General features: G+C 37.4%; 1 protein-coding gene across 1 annotated transcript; it reads left to right on the forward strand.

Moving 5' to 3' along the window:
- Window positions 1-3,998: 3,998 nt before the first annotated feature.
- Window positions 3,999-6,583, forward strand: LOC122043674 (calcium-dependent protein kinase 5-like; the record flags this gene model as incomplete). Its single annotated transcript, XM_042604275.1, has 5 exons — window positions 3,999-4,111; window positions 4,829-4,944; window positions 5,268-5,435; window positions 6,018-6,242; window positions 6,473-6,583. Coding segments are annotated over exons 1-5 (669 nt in total), but the record flags the coding sequence as incomplete, so codon positions are not given.
- Between the last annotated feature and the right edge of the window lie 9,014 nt (window positions 6,584-15,597).

Consider the following 15,597-nt stretch of genomic DNA (forward strand, 5'->3'; position numbering starts at 1 on the left):
CTGTGTTTAAGATATCGAATGCTCACTAATTAAATGAGTTACTGACAACTCATTTAATTAATATTTAGCTCCAAGAGTAGTACCACTCAACCTTATTGTCATGTCAGACTAAGTCTACCAGTAGGATTTACATGACAATCCTTATGAGCTGCTTAAGGGGACATCACCAACCTAGATCACTAGGACACAGTTTCATTATATAATCTACAACACACCATATAAATAATATCATTTCCCAACTTATCAGGCCTATTGATTTAACGAACTAAATCTCACCCTTTGATAAATTAAAGAAATAAATATTAAGTATACGTGCTTGTTATTATATCATGATTAAGAGTACACACTTCCATAATAACAGAGGTCCTGTTCTTTTGTTACAGACAGTATAAAAAGAACAACCTCAAATGATCCTGCTCAATACACTCAGAGTGTACTAGTGTAATTTTATAGTCAAGATAAACTAATACCAAATTGTACTACACCCATTCCAATGGTTTGTCCCATTCTATCTTGGTTGTGAGCAACTATTTATAATTTATAAGGAACTGATAACATGATCTTCTGTGTGACAACGCACACCATGTTATCTTCAATATAAATTAAATGAACAACTACATTTAGCATATAAATGTAGATATTTGACCAATGTGATTCTTATTTTAAAATATAAATGTTCATACAAAAAGTTAGGCTTTTAGTATACAACCTAACAGCCATATCCTTCCCCTCAGCTCCCCCACTTCTCTCATTGGTTGAGTGCTATTGAGAGGCAAGTTAATGGAGGCATGGGTTTTATATATGAGTCATTTGGACGAACCCTACCCTACGGTGACGGTGGGCGAGTATTCTCGATGTTGCTTATTTTATAGCAATGGCTAGTTAGGATGGGCATGGCGCAAAAATTAGCCAATATGGCAGAGGAATATGAAGCTTTAAAGAAGCGTATGTCAAAGGAGGGCTCTCTTTATGCTCCCGCCAACTCGCCATAGAAGTGTCAGGCTCAACTCGAGTGGATGAGGCAGTTAGAAAAAGAGCTACAAGAGGCTCAGGCATTGAGTATGGTGGATGCAAAGCGGGTACAAAACTTGGAGATCGCCCTGAAGATTGTCGAAGATAGGCTCTGCTCGAATAGAACTAGGTGAGCGAAAATAGTGGCCGAGCTGGATGGGAAAACTAAAGAAGTCCAGTGCCTCTCCACTCAGCTAGAGGAAGAAAATGCTACACACATGCTGGTGTTAGAGTGTATACTAAAAGCCTAGCTTTTGTATAAATATTTATTTAGAAATAAAAAATCACAATGGTAAAATATCTACATTTATTTGTTAAATGTAATTTGTTCAATTAATTTATATAGTAGACAACATGGTGTGTGGTATCACACATAGAAGATCATGTTGTCGGTTCTTTATAAATTATAAACAGTTGCTCGTGACTAAAATGGAAAGGAACAAACCATTGAAGTAGTCGTAGTGTAATTAAGTGTTAGTTTATCTTGACTAATAAATTACACTAGTACACTTTAAGTGTATTGAGCAGGACCATTTAAGGTAAGTTCTTTTTATACTGATTTAATAAAAGAACTAGACCTTAGTTATTATGGAAGTGTGTGCTCTTAATCCTAATATAATAACAAGCACATATATTTAATCTTTATTAATTTGACTTATCAAAGGATGAGGTTTTGCTCGATAAATCAATATGCCCGATAAGTTGGGAAATGATATTACTTATAGTGTGTGTTGTTTATTATAGAAGGAATCTGTGTCCTAGTTATCTAGGTTGAGAATGTCCCCAAGAGGAGCTCATAAGGATTGCCATGTTAAACCCTACAAGTGGACTTAGTCTGACATGACAATAAGGTTGAGTGGTACTACTCTTGGACTAAGATATTAATTAAGTGAGTTGTCAGTAACTCATTTAATTAGTGGACATTCATTATCTTAAACACAGGGAGACTAACACACTCATAATAAGAAGGAACCCAAAATGTAATTTGGGATCGGTGCGGTAGTTCAATAATAATTCTTTAGTGGTATGAATTATTATTGATGAAGTTAAGTTGTGTGTTCGGGGCGAACACGGGAAGCTCAATTTCATCGGGAGACCAAAACCAATTCCTCCTCTCGGTCCCTATCGTAGCCTCTTATATATATAGAGATTTATACCCACCACATACCCATCTTCTTACCCATCCTAATGGGGCCGACCAAGCTAGCTTGGAACCCAAGCTAGGGCCGGCCAAGACCAAGTGGATGAGCCAAGTTGGTGGCCGACCAAAGCTTGGGTCGCAAGCTTAGGTGGCCGGCCACTAGAAAATTAAAAAGAATTTTTATTAAAATTATTTCTAATGTGGATATCATGGTTTAAAAGAGAGTTTAAAATTTAAATATTTCCTTTTATAACTTTCTACAAAAGATTAAGAAAAGATTTGAAATCTTTCCTTATTTGTAGATTGAAAGGAGATTTTAATTTTGAGAAAACTTTCCTTTTTAACCATGTTCATGATTTAAAATAAAGTTTAAAAATTAAATATTCTCTTTTATTAGTTTCTACAAAAGATTAAGAAAAGATTTGATATCTTTCCTTATTTGTAGATTGAAAAGAGATTTTAATTTTTAGAGATAACTTTTATTTTTGGTTTTAATCAACATGTTTAAAAGAAATATTTTAATTTATAAAATTTCCTTTTTACAAATCACCATGAAGGAAAAAATTATTGGAGAAATTTTTATAAATTTCTGGAGACAAATTAGGAAGTTTTAAATAATTAAAACTCTCCTTGTTTATAGCTTTAATGTGGTCGGCCATGTAATGTGAGAAGAGAAAATTATTTTTAATTAAACAAATTTTCCTTTTCATGGAAAAAGAATTAAGGAAGTTTTTTATTTAAATTTCCTTATTTGCCAAGACCAAGGATTATAAAAGAGGGGGTAGAGGTGTCTTCATGGCTAATAACTCTATTCTATTTCCTCCCCTCCACTACAAGAAAAACGTCATTCAACAACACTCAAACGATAACGTTTTATACCAAACCGTTGTCTTTTTGCCTTTTAACAACGGTTTTAACAAAAACTGTTGTCTTTTAGTAATTTTTTTGGCCTATGACAACGGTTTTTAAAAACTGTTGTCTATTTATGTTTTTTTGGGGATACAATAACGGTTTTTAAAGGCTACGACAACAGTTTTTTAAAACTGTTGTCTATGTGTGCTTTTTTGGGATTACGACAACGGTTTTTAAAAACCGTTGTCTATTAAGTGTTGTTAAATGCAATTATTTGTTCTTTCGCCACTTTTTCTCCTTCGTCATTTGTCTGTTTTACGCCTTGTTTTTTTCTGTCTCTTTCCCAAAACCCTACTCTTCGCCGACTCCTCCTCACCGCCCTCTTCGTCGCCTCCCTCCTCACTGCCCTCTTCGTCGCCTCCCTCGCCGCCTCCCTCCACACCGCCCTCTTCGCCTCCTCCCTCCTCACCACCCTCTTCGCTGCCTCCTTCCTCGCCGCCCTCTTCGTCGCCTCAACTTTCGGCCTCGCCACCTCCTCCTCGCGGCCTCTACTTTCAGCCATCTTCACTGCCTCCTCCTCCTCAAGCCTCGACCTTTCTCGTCCTCCTCCTCCTCCTACTCCTCGTCTTCCTCTTTCTCCTCTCTCTGGGTTTGATAATTACTTAAAGTACATTGATTGATTGTTCCATCCATAGATTAGTCAGTTATTTTGAATGTGCTTTAGGTTAAATGGATCACACATTTTCTCATGTTTCGAGTCTCGAATCCATGTTTACAGGTTTCATATGGCTCTCATTCTGTGCACAGGCTTCTCAGTTTACCGTTTCCATAGCCCTTGTATTAGTAGTAAAATATTTGCCAATTTTCTTCCCTCAGATTCAGTATTTTTTCTTAACCAAACCTTTCTGCTTCATTTGATATTTTTGTTCAAATAATGTTTCTTGACCATTCTTTGAACACAGCAAGGAATTTTTGATGCAATTTTGAAGGGAGTCATTGATTTTGAATCAGATCCATGGCCGTTGATCTCAGACAGTGCCAAAGATCTCATAAGGAACATGCTATGTTCTAAACCATCAGAACGCTTGACAGCCCATCAAGTACTATGTATGCTATTTGCCAATCACAAATTAACTAGTGTTTCTTATCGATACCTTAGTTCTATTATGAATAATTTTTTGTGGATTGTGGAGTATTATGAATACACAGCATGGCCTTAGTTTTCATTCTTTATACAGTGATTTTGTTGGCAACTTTTCGTATTAAAGCATTAGTGGATCTGCTCTAGATTAAAAGATTTAATTGTCATATGCCAGTTGCCGCTAACCTTTCACTAAGCAACAGCTATAGTATGGCTCATGTGAATGTATTACTAATTTTTAAATTGAATATAATCCAGTCATCATATATTAATAAATTTGGGCATCTGAAACTTCTTCAGCATGCATAAACTAGACTTTCTTTTTTTTCTTCTTGTGTTTAGTCACCTTTGTGTAGTTTTCACTTGACAAAAGGGCTACTGTACCTGTTTCTTGTGAGAATTAGGCATCAAAAGATTGGTAACTTTTGTCATCTGATATTCTGATTGGAGTTTTACATTTACATTTACAGAGTGCAGAACTGCAGATCTTAATTTCTTGTCTTGGTTTGAGTAGGAAAGTTTTAGTTTTGGAGTAAAAGTGTTAAAGGCTTATGCTTGCAAGAATCAAGACCTAGTTGATTAGTCTATGGATGTTATCTAATAAATTCAATTATATTATACATTCAAATTTAAGTAAAATGAGTGTTATCTTGGTTCTGTGCTTACTGTTTTTCTATGGTCAGGTCATCCTTGGATATGTGATCATGGAGTTGCTCCTGATCGAGCACTTGATCCGGCAGTTCTTTCTCGCCTCAAACAATTCTCTGCAATGAATAAGTTAAAGAAGATGGCTTTGCGAGTGAGTTCACAACCTAAAATTTTCGTGACCTTTATTATTGGGATGAAGTTTCTTGTTGATTCCCATAAAAGTTTGCTCTATTTTGCATTGCTAGATTATTCAAACTTTACTTTCACATTTATTAATTAATTTATTTGATTTAACACTGCCACAACCCCTCTTTTATGATTAAGTACACTGGATGGATAGATATTCCAAAATTTGAAGAAAAAGGAATTAGATTATTCACAAGGGCTTTTATTTTTATTATAAATATTTCCATGGATGCTCTGTACAAGCCTAATAATTTTAGATTGTGAAATAATTTCTCTATTTTCTATCAGGTTATAGCGGAAAGCCTTTCGGAGGAAGAGATTGCCGGATTAAGAGAAATGTTCAAGGCAATGGACACAGACAACAGTGGGTCAATTACCTTTGATGAGCTTAAAGCAGGTTTCAGAAGATATGGTTCGACTTTAAAGGATACAGAGATTCGTGATCTTATGGAAGCAGTAAGACAATGCTACCTTGAAAGGAATAGCACAATTTGATAATTACTTAAAGTACATTGATTGATTGTTCCATCCATAGACTAGTCAGTTATCTTGAATGTGCTTTAGGTTAAATGGATCACACATTTTCTCATGTTTCGAGTCTCGAATCCATGTTTACAGGTTTCATATGGCTCTCATTCTGTGCACAGGCTTCTCAGTTTACCGTTTCCATAGCCCTTGTATTAGTAGTAAAATATTTGCCAATTTTCTTCCCTCAGATTCAGTATTTCTTCTTCACCAAACCTTTCTGCTTCATTTGATATTTTTGTTCAAATAATGTTTCTTGACCATTCTTTTTCTTTTTGAACTTCTTCAGTGCAATTGTTCCATTCGAATAGAATTTACTTTTGAAGATCTAAACTTGTGCCCTCACTTTAATCCTCTTTTGGAGTTCATCTGAAATTATGGAGAGAACATCTTGAACTTTATAATGCTCGGTACATTCTATTTAAAGATACCTTTTGATATACGAAGACTATCGCTTGTAGATTAAAGAGAATCAAGTTTTGTGCTTCCTTTGACATGTTAAACTACTTTTAGGCAGATGTGGACAACAGCGGAACCATCGACTATGGTGAATTCATTGTTGCGACAGTACATCTTAACAAGCTAGAGCGCGAGGAACACTTGGCGGCGGCTTTTTCATACTTCGACAAGGATGGAAGTGGTTATATCACAGTTGACGAGCTTCAGCAAGCTTGCAAAGAGCATAATATGACTGATGCTTTTCTCGAAGACATCATTAAAGAAGTGGATCAGGATAATGTGAGTACTATATTACATGATCTACATGCAATTCTATAGAAATCTCATTCCTTATAAATTAACAGAAACCAAAATTAAGTATTCTTTTGTTCATCAAACCTTGCATGCTCCTACTTGATAAATTTTAGTCGCTAATTTTTCATGGCCCTGGCAACAAGCTTATAGTGAACATATGCTTCCAAATCTGGGTCTCAACACAAAAACTAACAGAAAGTGACTTGGTCTTTCAGGATGGTCGCATTGATTACGGTGAGTTTGTTGCTATGATGCAAAAGGGTACCATGGGATTGGGACTCGGTCGGCGGACAATGAGGAATAGTTTAAACATAAGCATGAGGAATAGTTTAAACATAAGCATGAGGGATCACAAATGCCGTTGCAGTTGAGTGTTGTTTCGTTCTTACTCGTCCTTGTAAATCGATACAATATGTCTCGTTATTTACTTACATTTCTGTCTCTTCTCTTGCATGGGTTAGACGAAGGCCGATACTCCTACAAGTTCCACCGACTCTAAACCTGGGTAAGTTTCTTCTCTTATGCAGTGCTGTTTTTTGACAATTGATTTTTTTTGGAAATTGCAAAGGATTTCTCATGTTGAGTTGTTATTTTCTAAATTCATTTGCGGATTGGAAGAGACGTAGGACAGGGAGTTGTTACTCATTGTAATCTTGGCCCAATCTGGAACATTGTGTTTATAATAACATCCACTGTTTAGTGTTTCCATGTCCCTTTTCCTTGTTGAAACTTTTATCCAGCAGGGCGCTAGTATTTTCTAACTCATATAAACATTTATTTGTAGAAGCTTCTGCTATTGTCAGAATTCTTATTGATCAAAATCAATGGTATTTTGGTGCAAGTTACTCCAAGTATCTGTTGTCAGATTTATAAAGTGTTCTTATAATGTTGAAAGAAAAATTTATAATGTGGACGTAGGAAGTTTCAGAATATTTACTGAACTAGGGTGGAATCTGGAATTTAATTAAATGCATCATCATGTAGAGATGCTGATAAAGTGGACATGATTAGTCAGATCAGTAGAGCTTCTGGTGTGTACAATCGTTGTATGTCATATCTTTATTTGCCAACTTTATACTTATAAAATGTAAGATGGAGTATGCGCCAAAGGATGATATGTTTGCTTGTTTGTTGCTTTAGGCTTGTGAAGGGCATAAAGATACTGTCGCTTTACATTTGATTTCAACATGCCAGAAGTTTTTATTGTAAGAACATGGAACATTAAAGTCCTTGAATGGCTAAGCACGCCAATGAATATTAAATTCTACAACAATTTTTGCAGTGTGATTGGTCCAATTATATTTGGACACAACAAAAACAACTAATGCTCTTCACTCTTCAGTCCTTACTAAAATGATTAAGATATTCTAAAGTTAGATTTCAGCCTGATGAAGAATATTCTTTGTGACTGTACAATAGTGCAAGCAGAGCAATTAAATGTGCTAGTTGTTGTAAGATTTTTACTGAAAATGTGTGATAATACATATAGTTTGTCAGGAGTAGGTTTATTTGCTAAAATCACTCATTTTACAATTTAACAACATTTAGGAAGTGCATTTCTCGGTGCTCTAGCATTATGTTTAGGCAAACTTATGGAATTAATTTCTATTTTTTTATCTAACAGAAGTGTTAAGTAATTATCTTTGCAACCTTTTATTCTTGGACTTTCGTTTACAAAGCCGGTTTGCAATAAAGCTTATCAAGTGTTTAATTCTTTTAGTATTTATTTCTTGATTGACCATAAGTTATGATGTAGGTTATTGAGGACATGTCTATACAAGTCAATGTACCTGCTCTAGCAATGGAAGAGGTAAAAATATCTTTTGGAGTTGTCTTTTAGTTTATGGTAAAAACAGTTTCGAGTCACTGAAATACAATGGTTTTGAAGGTTGCTCCATTGGTCGTCTCAGATGCGGCTATGCTTGCCCCTGAGGAGATTTTTCATGGAAAAGGAAACATCAAAGAAGAGGCAGAGTTAACAAAAGAAGAGAGGAAAAGGAGACGGGCCAACCAGAAAAGAAGATTTCGAAGATTGAAAGGTATCCTTTATTCGCTTATATTTATGGTTCTGCTTATTTTCATGCTTGTCTACAATCTGTGCATAATGGTCAAAAAAAAATTAGTGGCAAACTTGTGACAGACATGATCCACCACTTAGAATTACATAGTTCTTGTGCACAGGATTGTATAATTTCATTCTGCTCTTTTTAGGTGTCCTCAAGAGTATTGGGAAGAATGCCGACAAGCTAAAAAAATGAAGAGACTTTAACAAATTAAGGAGCACTAGGAGCTGCAATCCCTCCTCTTCACCGACATCTAAGTAGAAAATCTTATGTTATATTGTTCTACCTTTGTTTTAATAGTGTTATCATTTTGTTGGTTGCTTATGAAATTTCTTCAGAATGTTATAAATATTATTTTTGAATGTTAGAAAATTGTATATTAAATTTTATTTTGAAATTTAGTATTTTGAATGATTGATAATATTAGAAAATTGTGTATTAATTTTTTTTATTTTTTTTCTAAAAAAGACAATGATTTTTCACCGTTGTCGTAGATAGTTTAAAACTGTTATTGAAGACCCTGTTATTAAAGGTAGACGCTCAAAGACAACGGTGAAAAACTGTTGTCTTTGAAGGAAAAGACAACAGTTTTTCACCGTTGTAAAAAATGTTGTCTTTTCCTTCAAAGACAACAGTTAAAAACTGTTGTCTTTGGCCACCCCTTTTAACAACACGGCCTTTAACAACAGTTCAAAATGGCCTACGACAACGGTGAAAAACCGTTGTTGTTTGACTTTTTTCTTGTAGTGCTCGCTTCCTTGGTATGGCCGGCCATCATTCTCTTCTCTTTTCTCTTCTCTCCATCATGTGGCCGAAGCTCATCTCATCCTTGGAGTCCTTGTGGTGGCCAGATCTTGCTTGGAGAAGAAGGAGAGAAAAGGAGGTGATATTTCTAGCATCCCTTGGAGCTTGGTGGTGACCGAATATCTTCATCCTTGGAGGAGCTTTTGGTGGCCGAACCTCTTCATCCTTGGAGGAGATTTTGGTAGCCGAAACTAGGAAGGAAGAAGAAGGGCTTGGGTGGTTCTCATCTCGGTAGATCGTTGCCACACAACGTCCGAGATAAGAAGAGGAATACGATAGAAGATTAAGAGGTTGTTGCATACAAAGGAAGGTATAATTAGTAATTAATTTCCGCATCATACTAGTTATTTTTCTTTGTATGAATTCCAAACACAAGAGGCATTAGATCTAGTTTTTCGAATTAGTTTTTCGAGTTTGTGTTTTCTTCTTTTTCGAATTTGTGATTCGATTGTTCTTTTTGGTTAACCTAGAGTTATTTAAGGAAATTAAATATTAGCTTTCCTTAAAAGGCTTTGTCTAGGCGGTGGTGGTTGCTCCCATATCCAAGAAGGCCATGTGCCTCGCCATGCAGTCCTGGAAGCTAATTTTGGAAATTAATATTTAATGAAATTAATAACATAGGTGGATTTGAATCAATAGTGTTAAGTTCCGCTTGCGATTCAAATCTAAACCATTAAGAACAGATAAGTTAAATTTGGAATCAATGATGTTAAGTTCCGTCTGTGATTCCTAATTTAACTCCTAAAGAACACAATAGGTTATTTAAGGAAAGGTTCGATACTTGTACAAAAATTTTTGTACAGTGGAACCGGTACGTTTTCCTAGGACTAACCAACAACTGGAGCTAGTGGCCCAAACTCAATTGGCATCCAAGAGGCAACAAAAGTTGGACTCCTAAGGAGCAGAACTAGAATCCCTTCGGGTGAACTTAGAGGTCGGCCAAAATGCTCTCACTGCCTCTAAATATGAAGTTACGGGTGTCTCTTCCAAGCTGCAAATTGCCTTGGCAGAGATAGCTGCTTATCAGACGAGGGAGGATGAGCAGTTCATGACCAGGAAGATAACCCTCCTCTAGTCATGCAACTTCATTATGCCCATCGTCGACTTTGTTAACAAAGCTCTTCTCCTTGAAGCAACTGTGCAGTTACACAACTCAGAGAGGGGGGCTACTTAGCGTCTTAACCCCCAGCTCACTTCCTAGAGCACCAAAGACTTATTAAAAAGTGACCGCTCAACCTATTCCTTGACCTCAAATAATTTTTTTCTGTTTGAGTTTTCTTTGTCAGACAACTCTTATGTAACCAATTTTTCATTCCTTGTGACTAAGTTTCTCTTTGTTGTTCATTTGTTAAGGCTGCACTATTTTACTCATTAATTTCCTTCCCATGTTTGAGAGTGCTCCCCCTACCTGAGTGACAAGATTGTTGGTGCAAGGAGCACTAGATGATCAAACCTGAGTTTTGATATTGGCAAAGGGTTTAAAGTTAAGTCTAACTATTGTACTGATAAGCTTGACTAAGTATGCAGGAAAATCCTAAGTGATTGTAGGCAAGGTGAAAGTCCTAGTTGCTAGGCAAAGAAGTCCTAATGTACACTAGGCAGGTGGAAAGTCCTAATTGTGAGTAGGCAAGGAAGTCCTCGTCCATGGGACTAGGAGAAGTATTAGCAGCTTGAGAACGTCGGGGAAAAAATCTTAGGTTGAGGACACTAGATGAAAGTCCTGAGAGTCATGGATACTTGGTGGAAGACTGGACGGGTCGGGGTTTGGAAGTCTAGCGGAAAGTCCTGAGGTCTCGGGTGCTGAGCAAAAGTCTAAACGGTCTGGAGGACTGGTTTAGCAAAAGGTAAACTCTCCTGAGAGGAGTAGGTGACGATGCATTCTCCATTGAGGGAACAGTAGGTATTGGTCCGACCTAGAGTTTCAATGAAATTCAAAGTCAGGACCGGACAGTTCGGAGGCTATCAAATATTACATTACTTATACATATTATTGCTGGTGTTTTTAACTCTGTGGTGTAGGTGATTGAAATGACATAAAAATTAGAAAATAGGGTATCCAGGTGGGCGGACCGGGTGTAGGCGCTTGGACCACTTGGTGCTCGGAGTTGCTCTAGGTGCCCAGGTCAGTGGTTGAGATGGAATGCATTGGGTGGTAAACTTTCGTCACCAAGGGCACCCAAATGGTTTGGGCGCTCAGACTAGTCCAAGCGCTGAGATGGGGCAAACTTCATCAGCAGGCTATAGTGGCACGCTTCGACTGGTCGACCCATGTCAGTAGTCTAGGTGCTCGGACTGATCTGGGCACACAGAGATGGATAAAACTTGTTTGATGAAGTTTTGATGAGATCACATCATGTTAGCCCTGTGGGAGTGTCCGAGGAGGAGTTTAGGCGCCTGGATGGGGCTATAAAAAGAAGGTTTGACTAGCACCTTCAATACATCAATTCCAAGAAGTTTCTCTCTTGCGTGTTGCTCAAAAAATGATTCTACAACAGTAAAATGCTGCTGTGACGACTAAAAGTTTGCAATTTCAATTCTTTAGTTGTCGATAAAATTTTGATTATAACATTTAATTATTGTACTTGTACTTATTTGAAATCATTAGTGAATTGCCCAACGAAAGCAATCATTGATCGCGGGCCTTGGAGCAGGAGTCATCATATGCTCCAAACCAAGTAAAAGAAAAGTGTTTGCGGTTGTTTTTTCTTTACTTTACTTTTCGATGCATTTTCTCTCGATTAATTTATGAAAAACATGAAAAGCCAAGAGCATTATTCACCCCCTCTAGCACTTTTGATCCAACAATTGGTATCAGAGTGGGATCATTTTGAATGGGTGTAACCGTGGTTTCAGCAAGTTTTTTGTGGTATTTTTGAGTTTTTCGAAGTTGATCGGAATCAGTGCTATCACCTCTTCCAATTAAATTTTTTGCTTTCACAATTGAGCTCTTTTATATTTCTCAAAGTTGCTGCAACACCACTCGAGTTCTTTAGTTTTTTATGTCTTTTATATAGCACTACTAATCCAAGACCAAGTCTAGGAATAAATTTTCTCATTTTTATTTTTTATGAGATTATCACTAAATGGCCCATCAAGAAGGCTATAGTACTGCATTCCCGCCCCTATTTTCGGTGAGGATTATGTTGGTGCAGGAAGCATCTGATAGTTGAGCCTATATTTTGATTATGTCAAAGCGTTCAAAGTTAAGTTGTTTTGTTATCTAACAAGTTAAAAGAGATTGTAGGAAAGTCCTAAGTATACTTAGGCAAAAGTTCTAGTTGCGGTTAGGCAGGTGGAAAATCCTAGGGGGGAGGTAACCCTAGGTTCTAGGGGCTGATAACCCTAGGTGGGAAGTCTTAGCGGGTCGAGGGCTTCGTGCAAAAGTCCTAGAGTCGAGGACTCGAGGTGAAAAGTCCTGGTGTCGCGAACCAGGTGAAAGACTGGGCGGGTCATGGAGCGGACGTCCAGCAAAAAGTCCTGGAGCCTCGGGCACTAAGCAAAAGTCTAGTTGGTCTGGAGGATCAATTGACAACAGGTAAACTCTCCTGAGTGGAGTAGGTGAGGATGCATTCCCTGGTGAGGGAATAGTAGGCGTCGATTCGACCTAGGATTTCCTGTATGGAATCCGAAGTCAGAATCGGACAGTTGGTGACTGTCAAATAATCATATTTATTGTGTTTGATTGAGCTAACTCTATTTTGCAGGATATGTTTTTGTATTTTGGACTAACACTCTTTTCAGGGATGAAAAAGATCCTCTCGCAGCAAGGAGCGAGGGCACCCTCATGGAGCTTGAGGGTGTTGGGATGTATACTATAAGTCTAGCTTTTGTATGAACATTTGTTTTCAAATATTTTAAAATGAGAATCACTTTGGTCAAATGTCTGTATTTTTTATTTGCATATATGTCAAAGTAGTTGTCCATTTAATTTATATTGTAGATAACATGGTGTGTGGTGTCACACAGAGGATCATGTTATTGGTTCCTTATAAATTATAAATAGTAACTCACAACCAAGATGGATTGGGAAAAACCATTGGAACGGTTGTAGTGTAATTTGGTATTAGTCTGTCCTGACTATAAAATTACACTAGAACACTATGTGTGTATTTAGAAAGACCGTTTAAGGTTGTTCGATTTGTATTGACTACATAAAAGAACATAACCTCTGTTATTATGGATGTATGTCCTCTTAATCCCTATATAATAACAAGCACGTATACTTAGTATTTATTTGTTTAACTTATCAATGGGTGAAATTTATTCATTAAATCAATAGGCCCGATGAGTTGGGAGATAGTATTATTTATATGGTATGTTGTTGATTATAGAAGGAATCTGTATTCTAATTATTTAGGTTGATGATGCCCCCTTGAGGAGCTCATAAGGATTATCATGTAAACCCTGCAGGTGGACTTAGTCCGACATGATAATAAAGTTGAGTGGTACTACTCTTAGAATCAGATGTTAATTAATTGAGTTGTCAGTAACTCATTTAATTAATGGACATACGATATCTTAAACACGGGGAGATTAACGCACTCATGATAAGAAGGAGACCATATTGTAATATGGGATTGGTGCGGTAGTTAGATAATAACCCTTTAGTGGTATGGGTTATTATTGATGGACTTGAGTTGGGTGTTCGGGCCGAACACAGGAAGCCCAAGCCCATCAGGAGACCTAAACCAATTCTTCCTCTAGGTCCCTGTTGTAGCCTCTATATAAAGCCTCACATCCACCCATCCATAACCTGGTTTGGTTTAACTTAGTTTTGGTTTGGTTTTCTCTATCCTCCTAGGGTCGGCGGCAAGGTTATAGAAAGGGAGATTTTTCTAAACAGAATTCTGTTATTTTTCTTTCTTTATAACCGACGACAAAGGCTATAAAAGGAGTAGTTGGTGGCCCCTAAAACATAATTTTATCTCTTCTCTTCCTTGTGGCTGGCGCCCCTCCCTTTCCTCCTCACCTAGGGCCGGCGCCCCTCCCCTCCTCTTGCTAAGAGCCAGCGACCCCTCTCCTTGCTAGGGCCGGCGACCCCCTCCTTGTTAAGGCTGACGCCCCCCTCTTCTACTCCTTGGTGGGTGGCGACTTGGAGAAGAGGAAGAAGAGGAAGAAGAAGAGAAGGTGTCCCATCCTAGAGCCTCATTTTGTAGCTGGTGGTTTGGAAATCGAGAAGAGAAGGAGGGTGGTGTTGTCTTGGTAGATTGTCGCCCACACGACGTCCAAGAAGAGGAGAGGAATATTGTAACACCCCTAGAAAGCCTAGATAAAGTAAGGGCAATGAGAGTACGAATGTAATGAAAAGAATGTGTAGATAGTCTACGTTGAATGTTACGATGGGAAGGATTTAGATGATTAAAAACTTTATGAAAGAAAATAAAGTTGAGAATATAAAGTTCTATACATGATTTATAATGCAAGGAATTAATGTAAACAAAAGAGATATGAGATATTATATATGCATGTATGAAATATTTATGCATAATGCATATACAGGAATTATTTTGTACAAAAATATGTTAGGAGAAGGATTTGATCCTTGGTTCTCTTGTGGATGCATGCATGTGTTAACCAAGTGCGATAGGAGTGAATATTGTAAAAGGAGAGATGGGAATTATAATTAAAGGAAAGAAAGGAGAGAAATTAAGAGAAAGAAAAGAGAGAAACTCAAGAAGCATTTCTCTAGCATATTCTTTCTCATTAAGAGGAGAAGTAAATGAGGAGGATGAATCAAGTCAAGTTTTCCTCCCCTCACTTTAGTATAAATAGGCATGGAGGGCTTCATCCTCAACTCACTCTCCTCCTCTCCTCCATTTGTGCCGAGCACTCTCCTCCCTCTTTCATCTTGTTGCCGAGAGCAACAACTCTCCCCTTCTTTCTTTCTTTTGCCGAGCAACACAAGAGGAAGAAGCCTCCTCTTCTTCCTCCTCCTCTCCACCAAAAGACCTAGCCACTTCTTCATCCATTGGTGCCGAGCAAAGCAAGCAAGGAAGAAAGGTCCACAAGCAAGTTCTCAACTCTAGGAAACTTAAGCAAAGAAGGTAAGCTTCCCCTCACCTGCGGTACAAGGCTTTATGTGATTTTCGGATTCTTTTTCTATTCCTTGAAAGAAAGTTTTCCCCTATGTTTGTATACATATATGATGCATGATCAGAGGTGTATGTAACCCTAGAATTTCAATCAAAACTATTGTAAATAGGTTAGGAAAATTATTGTCTAACCAAACTAGTGTAAGTTTCCCTCTATGAAATGCTAAGGACCTTCCTATGGTTTTCTTGCTTGGAAGTTGATTGGAACCAAAAGAACCCCACTCTCATGTTTCGGCCAAGAAAGAATTTAGGGTTAGGAGGACCTTGAATTTAAAATAACTATGCTTATATGACATGATATAAAGTTCTTAAGAGTTGTATACTTGTATGTTGAAAGAAACACATGAACCTTACTCTTAATATTTCGGCCATGGTAAGGTG

This window comes from Zingiber officinale, chromosome 2A (assembly GCF_018446385.1).
Source record: "Zingiber officinale cultivar Zhangliang chromosome 2A, Zo_v1.1, whole genome shotgun sequence".
In the NCBI taxonomy this organism is placed as follows: domain Eukaryota; kingdom Viridiplantae; phylum Streptophyta; class Magnoliopsida; order Zingiberales; family Zingiberaceae; genus Zingiber; species Zingiber officinale.